Raw genomic sequence first — 15,715 nt, forward strand, 5'->3', positions numbered from 1 at the left:
TGACGGGTTCTAACGGTTCTAACAGGTTCTAACAGGTTCTAACAGGTTTTAACGTGTTCTAACATGTTCTAACAGTTCTAACAGGTTCTAACAGGTTCTAACGGGCTCTAACGGTTCTAACAGGTTCTAACCGGTTCTAACCGGTTCTAACAGGTTCTAACAGTTCTAACAGGTTCTAACGGGTTCTAACAGGTTCTGACGGGTTCAAACGGGTTTTAACGGTTCTAACAGGTTCTAACAGGTTCTAACAGGTCCTAACGTGTCTTGTAACTTCCTGTCCTAATCGGCGCTGGTAGGATCTCTCGCGTTAATCCTGGAGGACGTTTCCTGGTGTCGCTGGAGATGGGGGGGGGACGGTCCGATGATGAGGAGGAAGAGGAGCGTCTTCATCTCCATATCGGTTTTTTTGATCGTCTTCATCCCTCACTGCTTCTGGTCCCGTCGTTCTGACATTGGAACCGTCGTCCCGCTGCTGCCTGAATAAAACTCGGTGAGACGCATCACTTCCTGTCGACTCGTCACAGATAAAGCGCTTTATGCAGCGTCGTCCTCCCCAGCGTCTAACTGATAAAACCCCCCAGCCTCCACCCCCCCCACCGGTGATAAATCACCGCCGCGCCGCGTAGCGCTAACGCTAACGTGTGTCCACTGAACCTCACCGATCAATTCAAGGGCGATGAGACGATCAATTAACAGGATGAAGATGGAGTCGACCCGATCGGCGTGAGTCCAGGGCCAGCAGGAAGTCCTCAGGGACCACTTCCTGTCAGCGTCCACTTCATCTGGTCAGTGCTGATGAATGCCATGAACGCTAATATGGCTAGCATGGATGAGCTAAATGCTAATGCTATAAGCGTAGATGAGCGAAACGCTAATGCTACAAGCGTAGATGAGCTAAATGCTAATGCTGCTAGCGTGGATGAGCTAGCGCCGGTAGCCAGCAGATGACTACAGACCTGGATTAAATCTGGATTACAGGTCAGATTATAATAAGGAATGGATACATTGGACAACAAGCTAGCATACAGCTAGCTGCTATGCTAAATGAAGGGCGTGTTGAGGCCCCGCCCAGGGGCCGGCGTTAAAATGAGCTATCCTGTTTTTAGCTCTGGAAAATCACGATCAATAGGATCAATAAAGTTAATCCCCAGGAAGAATAAATCACACAGCTGACTGAGTTATTGACGACGCCCACAAACCCTCTGGGCGCCGCCAGCAGAAGGTCAGACGATCAGGAATCGATCCATCCCGCCGATCGCCTTCACAAGCGTATTGATACCACCCTCGATGGCGGGGAGACGTTCCGCGCGGCGATGGCTAACTTCCTGTCTAAGTCTGCTAAATTCAAATCAATTCCAATCAGGATTCTCCACCTGATCACATCCTTCAGGTGTGTTGCTAGGCAACAGGTGACTCTGCATTTAGTTTCTATTGTTCTCCACACAATCAGAGGATTCATCCTTACATCTGTTGTTTCAGAAGTGACTCAGCTGACCTCTGACCTCCTGTTCTCAGCATCCCGTCGCCGTAGCGACAACACCTGAAGCTACTTCATGTCTCTCGCCTCAGCTTCCTGTCTCCTCGGCTCCGCCCACAGCTGGAGCCTTTGTTCACCTCCGTCCCCCGGAGCGTCTGTCGCTCTGTTAGCGCCTCTACGGAACGTTAGCGTTAGCATTAGCGTCTGCTGCCCTCCGTCTGCCTCCAGCCCCCCCCGCCTCCAGTGTCTGTTTGCATCATAAACCTGTTGAAGAGCAGAACGGGGGCCCCTCCACGCGGCAGGGGCCCCTCCACGCGGTGGGGGCCCTTCCACGCGGCTGGGGCCCCTCCACGCGGCGGGGGCCCCTCCACGCGGCGGGGGCCCCTCCACGCGGCGGGGGCCCCTCCACGCGGTGGGGGCCCTTCCACGCGGCTGGGGCCCCTCCCAGGGGGGCCCTTCCCATGGCGGGGTCCCCTGAACTGTTTCTGGTTCCTGGATGAGGGTCAGGGGGGTCTGGGGGGGTGATTAAATCTGAGCTGACGCTAACGCTACGCTAGCGCTAGACCCGACGCCGCTGAGATCCGCCCTGATGTCGTTCCTGGTCCTCCAGCCAGTCAGACGCTCAGGAGCAGAATGGGCTCCTCTGATTGGACGGCTGAAGGTCACAGATCTGACAGACGAGTCGGATAACGAGCCGATGAAGAGAGTTGGAACGCGGCCCCCCCCTCGTGACTCTCTGGCCGTGGACTAAAGGCGTCTGTCAGACAGGAAGGCGTCGACCGGGTCGGGTCGCTAATCCAACGCCGCCATGACATCACCGCCATGACATCAGAGCAATGACATCACAGCTATCAGACGAGGATGAGGAGCAGAAACAGTGGAGATAAACAACCCCAGCCCCCCCCCCCCCCCAGACACCCCCCCATTCATCACTGCCAGGTCAGAGGCCGCCGCCCATTACTCAGGAGGCGCCGGTCCTTTCACACGGGCATCAGCTGGGACGGCTCAGCTCCAGCTACGCCAGCAGCAAACAATGGGCTACAACTGGGGGGGCAGAGAGCAGCTGACCCCCCCCCAACAGACTCATGGAGTGAGTCGGTTCGTCGGGGCTTCGATCGTCAGCATAACAAGTTCAGGGGCGTCGGATTAACCAGGAGCGATTCATCAACTTCCTGTTTGAGACACCCCCAACACCCCCCCATCTGAAGGCCCCCCCTGTCTGAAGGCTCTCCTGCGTTCCTCTGCTGATGGGGGGGTACAGGCTCAGATCTACGGCTCCTATTATCCGCTGGGAGCCGAGTCGATAAATCAAAGCGTGTTTCAGTGAAACGGGTCAGAGGTGTTTCAGAGACCGCCATTAAGGGGGGGTGGGGGGGGCGCTTCTACTGTCTCCTAGCTATCAGTGGGGGGGGGGGCTTCTCCCCCATAATTAATTATCTGCAGTTAATTAAAGGTGTGGGCGACGGTGTGGCCGCACAGCATGCTGGGAGTTTTCTTTCTGGATGAGGAATAATCAGATCCGTTGACTCCGCCTACGTCAGCTGAAACAGATCCAACCAATCACAGCGCAGCAAAACAAGTCCTACACCTTTCACTGACATCACCGGTGGTGTCAAGGAAACACGGAGGAAACACGGAGGAAACACGGAGGAAATATGGAGGAAACACGGAGGAAATATAGAGGAAACACGGGGGAAACACGGAGGAAACACGGAGGAAACACAGAGGAAATATGGAGGAAACACGGAGGAAACACGGTGGACACACGGAGGAAATACGGAGGAAATATGGAGGAAACACGGAGGAAACACGGAGGAAACACGGAGGAAATATGGAGGAAACACGGAGGAAATATGGAGGAAACACGGAGGAAACACGGAGGAAACACGGAGGAAATATGGAGGAAACACGGAGGAAATATGGAGGAAACACAGAGGAAACACGGAGGAAACACGGAGGAAATATGGAGGAAACACGGAGGTAACACGGAGAAAACACGGAGGTAACACGGAGAAAACACGGAGGTAACACGGAGGGAAGCTGTGTTTCAGACACTGAATTGATTATCAGTAAATCACAACCAGGTGTGAGTTCTTCAGATGTGAATCCGATCATCAATCATCAGACGTATAGACGACGATCAGAACTCCAATGATCAATAATCAGAACAGAGACGGGGGAGGGGTGGGTTCTTGTTCTGGACGTAGAACAGGACAAAAGACAAAAAACGTCCTCAAACTTTTTTACTTGTCGTCACTTTAAAACGTTTCTGCAGTTTGAATGTTATTGGAAATAAATTGATTTGTGACGCCTCTGATCGGATTGAAACTCGATGTTTTGATTTGTCACTCAGGATTTTCCTCCACCTGCAGACGAGAAACTGAAACGTCAGGAGTGAACAATTCACCCCAGGTGGGGGTAAATATTAACGAAACTGCAGTTGGATCGTCTGAGTGGGAGGAAGTGTGGAAAACCAGTTCTGCTGCTGGGGGGTGGTTCTGTGCTGGGGGGTCACCGTCACACACTAACAACCTTTAGAGGAGCACGGCTCCAGCAGCTCCAGCTCTGGTTCTGATCATTACTGGATGCTTCAGGTGAGTCTGGGTGACGAGAGACTCCAGGACGTAGACAGGACCGGAGGGGCTTCAGGTGACTCCAGGACGTAAACAGGACCGGAGGGGCTTCAGGTGACTCCAGGACGTAGACGGGACCGTAGGGGCTTCAGGTGACTCCAGGACGTAGACGGGACCGTAGGGGCTTCAGGTGACTCCAGGACGTAGACGGGACCGGAGGGGCTTCAGGTGACTCCAGGACGTAGACAGGACCGGAGGGGCTTCAGGTGACTCCAGGACGTAGATGGGACCGGAGGAGCTTCAGGTGACTCCAGGACGTAGACGGGACCGGAGGAGCTTCAGGTGACTCCAGGACGTAGACGGGACCGGAGGGGTTTCAGGTGACTCCAGGACGTAGACGGGACCGTAGGGGCTTCAGGTGACTCCAGGACGTAGACGGGACCAGGGGACTCAGACTGCGTGAAGTCTCTTCACTGACAGCCAGACGAACACGAACACGTCGGTACGCCTCAAATTATTCCAACAAACTTCTTCTGTGGGTTCTGGATGCTAACACCTGGTCCTTGTTGCCATGGAGACGAAGTTAGAGGAAGGCTTGAAGCATCACAGCTGAAGGAGAGCGACTGCATCGGAATGAGGCGCTGCAGGGAAACAACCTGGAAACCAGGACCAGTCCGGTGTCCCGGGTCCAACCTGGACACCAGACCAGAAACATGTACAAATACTAAAGTCACACGATCTATTATTAAAGTCACATGACCTTAATGACTATTATCTAAAGTCACATGATCTATAATTAAACCTGATTTCCGATCAGAAACGATCAAACAAGCCGACATCTGGACTGAGACAGACGGTCGGTTTAACAGAATTAATACTGTTAACACAAAGTAAAAATGAAAGTTCACTGACCTTCTGTGACCTTCTGTGACCTTTGTTCCCTCGACGTCCAACGTGTTGTAATCGGTGGAAATTCGGAAATTCGTAGATGAAATTCAGAAATTCGCAACGGAAATGCCCGGAAATCGCTTTTGTTTGAAATTGTTTGTTTTTATCGGTTTTGTTTGAAGTTGTTTGTTTTTATCGGTTTTGCTTTGAAGTTGTTTGTTTTTATCGGTTTTGTTTGAAGTTGTTTGTTTTTATCGCTTTTGTTTGAAGTTGTTTGTTTTTATCGCTTTTGTTTGAAGTTGTTTGTTTTTATCGCTTTTGTTTGAAGTTGTTTGTTTTTATCGCTTTTGTTTGAAGTTGTTTGTTTTTATCGGTTTTGTTTTGAAATTGTTTGGAGGTTTTTTTGGTTTGTTTTTGTTTTTTGAAGCTTCCTGGTTTCTGTTTGGCCCCGCCCACACACACAGGTTGTCCTACCTGTCATCCAGCCTGGGATTCGATCCCACGTCTCCTGACCTCAAGTCGCCGTCTTTACCCGCTGAGGAGCGATGAAGACCAGAGGGAGGAAGAGCGTCTGGAGGAACAGCCTGCAGGAAACAGCCTCCCCCCGTCTGGTAGCGACGCTGGTCTGTGGATCAGGTGGTTGTTGGGTCGAGTCCCTTCAGGTCCTTTTTAAAGCCGTCTCTAAATTTGACTGATGTTGACCTGCGAGTTAACAAACAATGACGTCTAAACATCCGGGATGTTTTTCTGAACCATTTCCTCTGGTCGGCGGTCCCGTCCCAGAATGCACTCTGGTGATGATGGCTAGCAAAAAAAGGCCATGGAAATGTCTGGTTCTGTTTGTCCTTCAACTCCAAACACACATTTTCCCATCATTGATTCTAAATGGACTGAAAGGATCTTTACTGATCAATACTGATCAGCTCCAGCTGGTGACGTTGCTAGGCAACAGCGCCTCCCAGTGGAAGGGCTGACAGAGGAGGGGCTGCTGAAATGAGTTTCAGAGTGTTGTAGTGTTCAGTCTGAGTATCTCAGTGGGTAAAGAGGCTGGTTCCTATTGGTTGGTCATGGTTCAGGAGGTTGTGGGTTTGAATCCCGTCTGAGAGTTTTTAGGCTCGTGAGGATGAGAAAGAAACAAAGATGGATAGATAGACGGAGTCATTGATAATTATTTATCTGAGGCTGATTTTTAAACTGCTGACTTTTTCAGCGGATTCTTGTTAAAATGATTAATTATTAATTTCCAAACAAATTAAATTCTTGTCAGGTTTTAATAAAATGTTTGTCTTTTTACTTTTTACCATTTATGAATCTAATCTAATCTAACTCATCCCTTCGGTTCCGGGTGTTCTGCTTCCGTGCGGTCCCTTCCTCTGCCCTGATTGGCTGCTGCAGCCCACGTGAGACGCACCTGCGTCTCCTCCGCAAACAAACACCGCTTCAACAAATCAACGTTGTTTTCACTTCCGTGTTCACCGCGTTCGGACGGTGTGATGTCATCACTCATTTCCTGTCTGGGCGCGCGCCAGGCTCTGATTGGTTCACTGATGCGCGTTCACGAGCCAAGAGGATCTGATTCTGTGGGGAGCGTGAACCCGACCGCCGGTGAACAGCGCCCCCGCGTGGTGGCTTCGTGTCACTGCAGCCCCATGAATACAGTGTGGGGGGGCAGGGAGGACTTTTTTACATGGGGGGGCAATAAATAAAGCTGGACACTGTGACAGGTCATCAGTACTATCATCTGCCCCCCCCCCTCAAGGACATAGGCCCCCCTGGCCCCTCCCACTCAGGCACGGACAGATGTCACAGGAGCTGACACAGAGCGGATGGAGGCGACCTTTGACCCGCAGCAGGAGAATGGCGATGGACGGGGGCGGGATTTGGGTGGAGGTGTGTGGCCGCGCCCCGAGCCATCAGATTGGTGGGGGTTTGTGACCACGCCCATCAGGGCTCACAGAGTGATGGATGGGTAATGTCTACAGCGCCCTGAACAGCCTTATGGGTAATGTCTACAGCGCCCTGAACAGCCTTATGGGTAATGTCTACAGCGCCGCTGAACAGACTTATGGGTAATGTCTACAGCGCTGCTGAACAGACTTATGGGTAATGTCTACAGCGCTGCTGAACAGCCTTATGGGTAATGTCTACAGCGCTGCTGAACAGCCTTATGGGTAATGTCTACAGCGCCCTGAACAGCCTTATGGGTAATGTCTACAGCGCCCTGAACAGCCTTATGGGTAATGTCTACAGCGCTGCTGAACAGCCTTATGGGTAATGTCTACAGCGCCCTGAACAGCCTTATGGGTAATGTCTACAGCGCCCTGAACAGCCTTATGGGTAATGTCTACAGCGCCCTGAACAGCCTTATGGGTAATGTCTACAGCGCGCTGAACAGCCTTATGGGTAATGTCTACAGCGCCCTGAACAGCCTTATGGGTAATGTCTACAGCGCCCTGAACAGCCTTATGGGTAATGTCTACAGCGCCCTGAACAGCCTTATGGGTAATGTCTACAGCGCCTGATTCCTGCTGACATCGGAGGAACAGTTCAGCTGATGAAGACGAAGGTCATCCTGAGTTCAGGCAGCAGATGGAACTCTGGGAAATGAGGTGCAGAACACCTGATAGTGCTGGGGGCGGGGCTCCTCCAGGCTAACACGCCCACCCGTCAGCCGGTGCTGATCTGATTGGTTTAAAGCCGACGCCTTCAGGACTAGCTCCGATCTGACGGGACAGCCGAGCTGCTCTCTGGCGCCCCCGGCGGCTGGAACAGGAACCACAAATGGAGCTCGACGGGTGGTATATTATTTTATTTTCATATTTCATGGAATACAAAGCCCCCTTAGCCCCTCCCCCTCCCGCAACCCCCCCCCAAAAAAACCCCCAAAACAAAACATGAGAACATCAGATCAGATGTGGACAAAGGACCACTGGGAGACAGGAAGTGGAATTATGGGTGTTGTAGTTTGATGTTGGTATAAAACTAGCCCCTCTGACCAGGAATGACCCCCCCCACAGTCAGGTGACAGAATGTATCCATGGCAACAGAACCCAAAACAAAACAACAACGGGGCGCTTTTCTGAAAAAATACATTTCCTTTTCTCCGGTTGAGACGAGGACTGACCGTCTGGAATGGAACCCCCCCCCCGTACGGCAGCCAGCCCAGGTCCTGTCACGTGGGGGGGGTCAAATGGCTTTCTGGAACCAGAACTCCGGTTAGCTTCAACCGGGATCGACGAGCGACGGAAACGGGGGGGGGGGCAGAACCAGCCACGGGTACAGGGACTAAAAACAGCATGAAGAACATCACCCCCCCCCGAACCCGTCCGTTCACTGCAGGACCCCGTCCGTCTGAAGACGGGGGGGGGGGCCAACGGGGAGGAGGGGCTGGACTCTGCTCCGCCCACAACATCAGAAAACACCAGAGAACAAGTTACCAGGACGACACACAGTCTGAAGCCCCCCCCACTGGGGCGTGTCCGGGGCACTGGGCCCCCCAGCCCGGACCAACGACCCGCGTCGCCTCTGAGGACGAACGGCGGGAACAGAAGAGGTTAAAACAGAAAAACAAACACGTGTTCAGGAATGATGACTCCGCCCCCTCGCCGCCTTCAGCCGTCGCTCTGGGGGGGGGCAGGAAACAGGAAGTGCCCCCCCCCCTCACACCATGTAGGAGTTCTGGTTCTTCAGCTTGTCCAGCTCTTTGCTCTGCTGCCTCAGGAACAGGATCCTGGGGGGAGGAGGGGGTTAGCGGTGGTGGGCGGGGCAGGGGCGGGGCTGGAGGCGGGGCCAGACTCACCTCTGCTCCCTCAGCGTGGCCTGGACCTCACACACCCTCACCAGAGAGCGCAGCTTCTTCATCTCGGTGCAGATCTCTGACAGGTACAGGCTGCCCATGTTGTGGACGTCGTCACGCAGCCGCGCCGCCTGGGGGGGGACGGGGGGGCATTAGTCACCTTTGTGACCTCTGACCCCTGACCTCTGACCCCACACCTACCTGCTTCTCGGTGCTCTCTGAAGGCCAGCCCTGGATGTGTCTGATGAGGTTCTCGTCGAAGTGAGCTGCCAGGGGGGTGAAGGGGGCGTCGGCCTGAGTCGGGACAGCCCCGCCCCCCAGGGGGAGGTGGGGCAGAGCGGCGCCGGGGGCGTTTGAGCCCACAGAGAGGATGTCCTGGCTGTGGGGGGAGACGGGGTTAATGGATGAGCGATGGATGGGCGTTGGATGGATGAGTTTTGGATGGATGCGTGTTGGATGGGCGTTGGATGAGCGTGGTGTGGGCGTGGCTCTACCTCCTCTGCTGCAGCGTTCTGGGGTCCTCTGGGCGTTTCTCCGCCCCCTGACTCGAGGGAACCGCCCCCTGCTTGCCCTGAGGAGGCGGAGCAAACAGCGACAGGATGAGAACAAACCCAGATGGGTGTGGCTCGGGCGTGTGTTAAAGGGACCGCCTGTCATTTTGACTCACTCTGGTCTGCGAGGCCGTGGTGTTCCCAGAATGCACCTGGAGGGCCTTCTGGCTGCTCTGTGGCGTCCCGTTGCGTGGCGATGCATACGGCCGCGGCGACAACGCGTCGGACGTCAGGGAGACGGGCGATTGGCTGGAGTGCTGGGCTACAGGAGACGACAGCCGTTAGTGAGCCGTCCAATCAGGTAACGACACGCAGGCTGGAGGAACCAACCACAACGGCTGGTTAGCTTAGCAACGCGCTAACAAAGGTTAGGGGTGGAGCTCCACATCCTGCAGGTAGAGTCTTCATCGGTTAGCTGACAGTTAAACAGTCGTTTGGACGGGTCAGCGGTAGCCTCACCTAACAGGGTTAGCCTTAGCCTCACCTAACAGGGTTAGCGGTAGCCTCACCTATCAGGGTTAGCGGTAGCCTCACCTAACAGGGTTAGCGGTAGCCTCACCTATCAGAGTTAGCGGTAGCCTCACCTAACAGGGTTAGCCTTAGCCTCACCTAACAGGGTTAGCGGTAGCCTCACCTAACAGGGTTAGCGGTAGCCTCACCTAACAGGGTTAGCCTCACCTAACAGGGTTAGCCTCAGCCTCACCTAACAGGGTTAGCGGTAGCCTCACCTAACAGGGTTAGCGGTAGCCTCACCTAACAGGGTTAGCGGTAGCCTCACCTAACAGGGTTAGCGGTAGCCTCACCTAACAGGGTTAGCGGTAGCCTCACCTAACAGGGTTAGCGGTAGCCTCACCTAACAGGGTTAGCGGTAGCCTCACCTAACAGGGTTAGCGGTAGCCTCACCTAACAGGGTTAGCGGTAGCCTCACCTAACAGGGTCAGCGGTAGCCTCACCTAACAGGGTCAGCGGTAGCCTCACCTAACAGGGTTAGCCTTAGCCTCACCTAACAGGGTTAGCGGTAGCCTCACCTATCAGGGTTAGCGGTAGCCTCACCTAACAGGGTTAGCGGTAGCCTCACCTATCAGAGTTAGCGGTAGCCTCACCTAACAGGGTTAGCCTTAGCCTCACCTAACAGGGTTAGCGGTAGCCTCACCTAACAGGGTTAGCGGTAGCCTCACCTAACAGGGTTAGCCTCACCTAACAGGGTTAGCCTCAGCCTCACCTAACAGGGTTAGCGGTAGCCTCACCTAACAGGGTTAGCGGTAGCCTCACCTAACAGGGTTAGCGGTAGCCTCACCTAACAGGGTTAGCGGTAGCCTCACCTAACAGGGTTAGCGGTAGCCTCACCTAACAGGGTTAGCGGTAGCCTCACCTAACAGGGTTAGCGGTAGCCTCACCTAACAGGGTTAGCGGTAGCCTCACCTAACAGGGTTAGCGGTAGCCTCACCTAACAGGGTCAGCGGTAGCCTCACCTAACAGGGTCAGCGGTAGCCTCACCTAACAGGGTTAGCCTTAGCCTCACCTAACAGGGTTAGCGGTAGCCTCACCTATCAGGGTTAGCGGTAGCCTCACCTAACAGGGTTAGCGGTAGCCTCACCTATCAGAGTTAGCGGTAGCCTCACCTAACAGGGTTAGCCTTAGCCTCACCTAACAGGGTTAGCGGTAGCCTCACCTAACAGGGTTAGCGGTAGCCTCACCTAACAGGGTTAGCCTCACCTAACAGGGTTAGCCTCAGCCTCACCTAACAGGGTTAGCGGTAGCCTCACCTAACAGGGTTAGCGGTAGCCTCACCTAACAGGGTTAGCGGTAGCCTCACCTAACAGGGTTAGCGGTAGCCTCACCTAACAGGGTTAGCGGTAGCCTCACCTAACAGGGTTAGCGGTAGCCTCACCTAACAGGGTTAGCGGTAGCCTCACCTAACAGGGTTAGCGGTAGCCTCACCTAACAGGGTTAGCGGTAGCCTCACCTAACAGGGTCAGCGGTAGCCTCACCTAACAGGGTCAGCGGTAGCCTCACCTAACAGGGTTAGCCTCAGCCTCACCTAACAGGGTTAGCGGTAGCCTCACCTAACAGGGTTAGCGGTAGCCTCACCTAACAGGGTTAGCCTCAGCCTCACCTAACAGGGTTAGCCTTAGCCTCACCTAACAGGGTTAGCCTTAGCCTCACCTAACAGGGCTAGCGTTAGCGTTAGCTCACCTTGGCTGGAGTGCTGAGCCGCTGACAGCAGAGCGCTGACGTTGAAAGCAGGTCCAGCAGCGAGGAGCTTATGAAGCACAGACCGCAAGGAAGCCTGGGTAACGGCAGCCGCCAGGACTGGAGGAGGGACGGACACGGACACACACACACACACACAGGTGAGCTCATAACGTGTGTGTCATCAGCAGTATAACATGAGGAGCACACGGTGGGTCGGGGGGGTGACCTCCATCCCCAGTCAGGATGGGGGTCACAGCCCCATCCCCCAGACCCGTAGGATGACTACAGGACGGTCGGATGAGATCGGATGAAGGACAACATCCAACCCTAACTGATCAGGAAAATACTTTAGGACGTCAGCTGAGGGCGGAGCAGGGGGCGGAGCAGAGGGTGGAGCAGGGGGCGTGTCACCTTCGTGCAGCTTGGCGGCGTCCACGCTGCCGTTGTTCACCTGCAGCGTGGCCTGCAGCGCCGGCAGCAGCTGGTGCAGGAGGGCGGGGTCCTGCAGGAGTGCCGGAGACGGGGGCAGGACCGCCTGGGGCCCCGCCCCAGAGGAGGAGGACATGCTGCAGGGGGTGGAGCCTAAGGCGCTGGAGGCAGAGCTCAGGCTCTGACAGGGAGTGGAGGAGGAGGAATGGGCGGAGCTGGATGCTGATTGGTCCCCCTCTATGGCGACGAGCAGAGACACACAGGTTAGACAACTTGTGTCAACGGGTGGGGCTAATGTGTGGGGCGGGGCTCTTACTGGTGGGGGCTTTGTCCTGCAGGGCCTCCTGTCTGTAGTCCATGTCCTTGGGGAAGCTGTTGGCCCCCACCCTGACCGGGTCCTTCTGCCGTTGTTCCCTGAGGGTGAAGCAGAGCCGGTGAGCGGGGGGGCGGGGTTAGGGCGGGATCTGACACCGCCTGTCGCCGTGACGACCAGCCCCCACCTCTCCAGCAGGTCCCTGGGCTTCTCCCACTGGGAGACCTCCGTCCTGCAGTTGTAGTAGTAACGCTTCCCCGAGGAGCTGGTGTGCTCCGTCCAGTCCTCTGCCGGGTCCTGGGGGGGCAACATGAAGACAGCGTCTACACCAGGAAGTGTGTTCCCTCTCAGTAAGCGTCCCTCACGCCCCCCCCCCACACACACACACACATTCACACACGCGGAAGGGTGATATTCAATTAACACACACTCCAGGAGGACACTCCGTCTCCCCCTGGAGATGAACCTCCAGCAGCTACTGGAGAACCAACAGGAGATGGGCGTGGCCTGGTGGTGTGCTGGGTGTGGTCTGGCCGTGTTCTGGGCGTGGTCTGGGTGTGTTCTGGGCGTGGCCTGGCCGTGTTCTGGGTGTGTTCTGGGCGTGGCCTGGCCGTGGTCTGGCCGTGTTCTGGGTGTGTTCTGGGCGTGGCCTGGCCGTGTTCTGGGTGTGTTCTGGGCGTGGCCTGGCCGTGGTCTGGGTGTGTTCTGGGCGTGGCCTGGCCGTGGTCTGGGTGTGTTCTGGGCGTGGCCTGGCCGTGGTCTGGCCGTGGTCTGGGCGTGGTCTTACCCGGTCTGCAGGTCTGCTCTGACTGGCGTGCGACTCGCTGTGGTTGTGGGAGTTCTCCTGGGGAGATCCGCTGGTCCCTGAAAAGAAGCCATTGGTCAGATCAGGGGGGTGGGTTCCTGATGCATCATGGGAAACGCTGACATTAGTGTGACCCTACAGTTTGGTTGCAGTGAGACGATAAAACCATCTGCAGCAGCGTGTTGTTCTGGACGGCCCTTGGGGGGCAGTTTTCAACCTCACACACTCGTGTCCCCACATGGGGGTCGTGTTTCCACCTCAGCCCGAGCTAACAAGCTAACAAGCAGCTGCAGTTCTCTCTGCGGCTAACCAAGCTACCAGACTCCAGCCCCCACCCCAGCCTGACACCATGAGCTCCACGACCCATCACACCCCCCCATCCTGAGTGAGCTGCCTTTCCGTGATCACAACCCGACACACAACACACCCCCGGTCTCACACTCACCGTTCTTCCCCTTAGCGGTGTGAGATGTCTTGGTTTTGCCGTGTCCGGCGCCGTCTCCATGTCTGCTGACCGGACTCTCGTCTGAGCGCCGCAGCATCTTGTAGGGGGGGGCGGGGTCGGCCGAGCCGTCGCGTGCCTTGTCATGTCGGTGGAGGCTGGACTGGCTCTTGGGCTGGGACTTATGGGTCTGGAACCAAGACACGGTTACTGAAGCTCACAGCGACAGAACAGAACAGAGTCACTGTGACAGACGGTCAGGTGAGTGTTTCAGGGAGTGGGTGTATAATAACCTCCAGTAAATAAGGCTATTATTGGTAATCTTGTGTTTTGGATTGAATACATGTAAAGTTGTGATCTGGGGTTGTTTGCAATGAACATTAAAATCTGAGTGCAGAGCCAAGGTTATTTAGCATTTATTCTGGACACTTAGAAGCTGGAAACGTCCTCTGATGCTGGAGGATCAAACTGGTGCAAAACGTCAGGATGAGAAGTTGTGTCTGGACTGAACCCATAAAGCTTTACAACCTGTGGCAGCATGTCTGTCTGGAGAGATGGAAGGACTACTGATGATTAACTCCAGTCTAACTGGAGTCTAACTGGAGTCTAACTGGAGTCTAACTGGAGTCTAACTGGAGTCTAACTGGAGTGGAACCGGAGTGGAACCGGAGTGGAGCTGGAGCTAACTGTACTTTAAAGCCCTGCTTTGATCACAGGTCCTGTTGACTCTCCATCACATTAAAGTTCCTTTAACGGGCCGTTACTCTTTGATGCACCGGGCTGCGGGGGGGTCGGGGACCTACCGGGTAGGACTGGGGATCCCTTCTGTCGGTGCACCTGGAAGACATTCAGAGCCGCGTTAGCAGACAGTTAGCCGGTGATGTTGCATCAGATAAAGAGCTCTGTTAGCTTAGCTTGACTTAGTGACATCTGCCCCCCCCGGAAGGATAGCGGCTGTACAACCGGAGGACACACGCGGGTTCCCGTTACCGTGAGTTCCTCCAGCTGACGTCAGACGGTTAGCTAGAGGAACCCACAGGCTAGCTAGCATCAGGCTAACGCTAGCTGGAGACTGCGTGGATCGGAACCAGGCTACACCCGCACACCTTCAGGGCTGGGGGGCTGGGGGGCGGATTTACCCATCGCTGGCTCTCGCTGGTTTCCTCGCATACATCACCATCAAGGCCGCGGTGATGTATGTGGTGTGTGCGGGGGAACCGGGGCCTCCTGTCGGCTCTGCTGCTCCGACGCCTCCGCTCTTCGGCTCACTGAGATCCGGACTCAACCTCTCCGGCCCGACACACGCCTACAAGCCGCTCTCCGGGCACCAGCATCGCATCGCGGGTGCTCTTTATCAAAAACCGCCTCAGCGCATCGCCTGGCATGGAGTTAGCAGCTAGCAGCTAGCGGTTAGCCTGGCCGGTGGAGCGCAGCGAAAGACACGAAGAAGAAGGCCAGCTCGGCAGTGAGCAGGCAGGAACAGGATTTCCGGTTTGGCTTTTCAAAATACATGCAAGAATTAACCGGGATAACGCAAATATTCAGCAACGTTAAATAAAACCATTTATAAATAAGGTAAGTAAAGTAAAAATCACTATTTTTGCCTACTTGCGATGTCCCCAAAATTTCTGATTGAAATAGTCAAACGTAAGCTCAAAATTACTTCCAGTGCGACAAGTCAATCTGCAACAATGAGACAAAGATAAAAATGTAAAAATATTTATAAAATATTAACCAAACAATTTTCAAATTGTGATATGAATAACAAGTCGACAATTTCAAATAAAAGAACGTCTACAAGTAAACAGATACAAATAATGTATGCGCTCTTATTTTGAAGTGAAGGCGTTCATTTCCCCTATCACCCTATGGGTCAGACGCATAGACGTGACGTAGACTCCTCCTCCTTGTTTAGTGGACACACCCACCGCCCGCCTGACCCGCTGTCCTTCTGGCTGCGGTGACCCTTTGCTGCCGTGATAATAAACTGTTTCCGCCCAAAGGACCTTTTTATTGACTATTAATCCGTGAATAAATTAATGAGGCAGAACTGAACTCACTGATATACGTAAGAGTTTATTCAAATATTTAAATATAAATCCTGTTAGACAGGGAGGTGGAAGTGACAGGATGGACTGAATTTTTTAGCACCTGACAGACACACCATCAGCAAGTGAGCTGCACAGGAGACAATTTAACTCTACAGTTAATCAAATTCCTGCCTGGATCCATGAGTTGCATTTAA

At 54.4% G+C, this 15,715-nt stretch overlaps 1 protein-coding gene across 2 annotated transcripts; it reads right to left on the reverse strand.

Moving 5' to 3' along the window:
- Positions 1-7,816: 7,816 nt before the first annotated feature.
- On the reverse strand, positions 7,817-14,933 carry LOC137612772 (WW domain-containing adapter protein with coiled-coil-like). 2 transcript variants are annotated; one of them, XM_068341473.1, is made up of 13 exons: positions 14,610-14,932; positions 14,274-14,307; positions 13,474-13,660; positions 13,011-13,087; positions 12,411-12,520; positions 12,227-12,324; positions 11,893-12,147; positions 11,482-11,598; positions 9,402-9,547; positions 9,229-9,305; positions 8,936-9,113; positions 8,738-8,865; positions 7,817-8,668 (listed from the first exon to the last, which is right to left on the reverse strand). In XM_068341473.1, the coding sequence occupies exons 1-13, from the start codon at positions 14,648-14,650 to the stop codon at positions 8,599-8,601; spliced, it is 1,518 nt and encodes a 505-aa protein (XP_068197574.1). In that variant the 5' UTR covers positions 14,651-14,932; the 3' UTR covers positions 7,817-8,598. The 2 variants fall into 2 exon arrangements, with proteins under 2 accessions (XP_068197574.1, XP_068197575.1); XM_068341474.1 differs by lacking the exon at positions 11,482-11,598 and having other exon boundaries at positions 14,610-14,933.
- Positions 14,934-15,715: the final 782 nt, after the last annotated feature.

Source organism: Antennarius striatus, chromosome 18 (assembly GCF_040054535.1).
Source record: "Antennarius striatus isolate MH-2024 chromosome 18, ASM4005453v1, whole genome shotgun sequence".
Taxonomy (NCBI): Eukaryota; Metazoa; Chordata; class Actinopteri; order Lophiiformes; family Antennariidae; genus Antennarius; species Antennarius striatus.

Coding starts and splice junctions, on each gene's coding strand:
- LOC137612772 (XM_068341473.1), bottom strand. CDS start 14,650: ATGGTGATGTATGCGAGGAAACCAGCGAGAGCCAGCGATGG. Junction 11,599..11,892: donor CGCCGCCAAGCTGCACGAAG/GTGACACGCCCC, acceptor TCCCTCCTCCAG/TCCTGGCGGCTGCCGTTACC. Junction 8,866..8,935: donor CAGAGAGCACCGAGAAGCAG/GTAGGTGTGGGG, acceptor GTCCCCCCCCAG/GCGGCGCGGCTGCGTGACGA.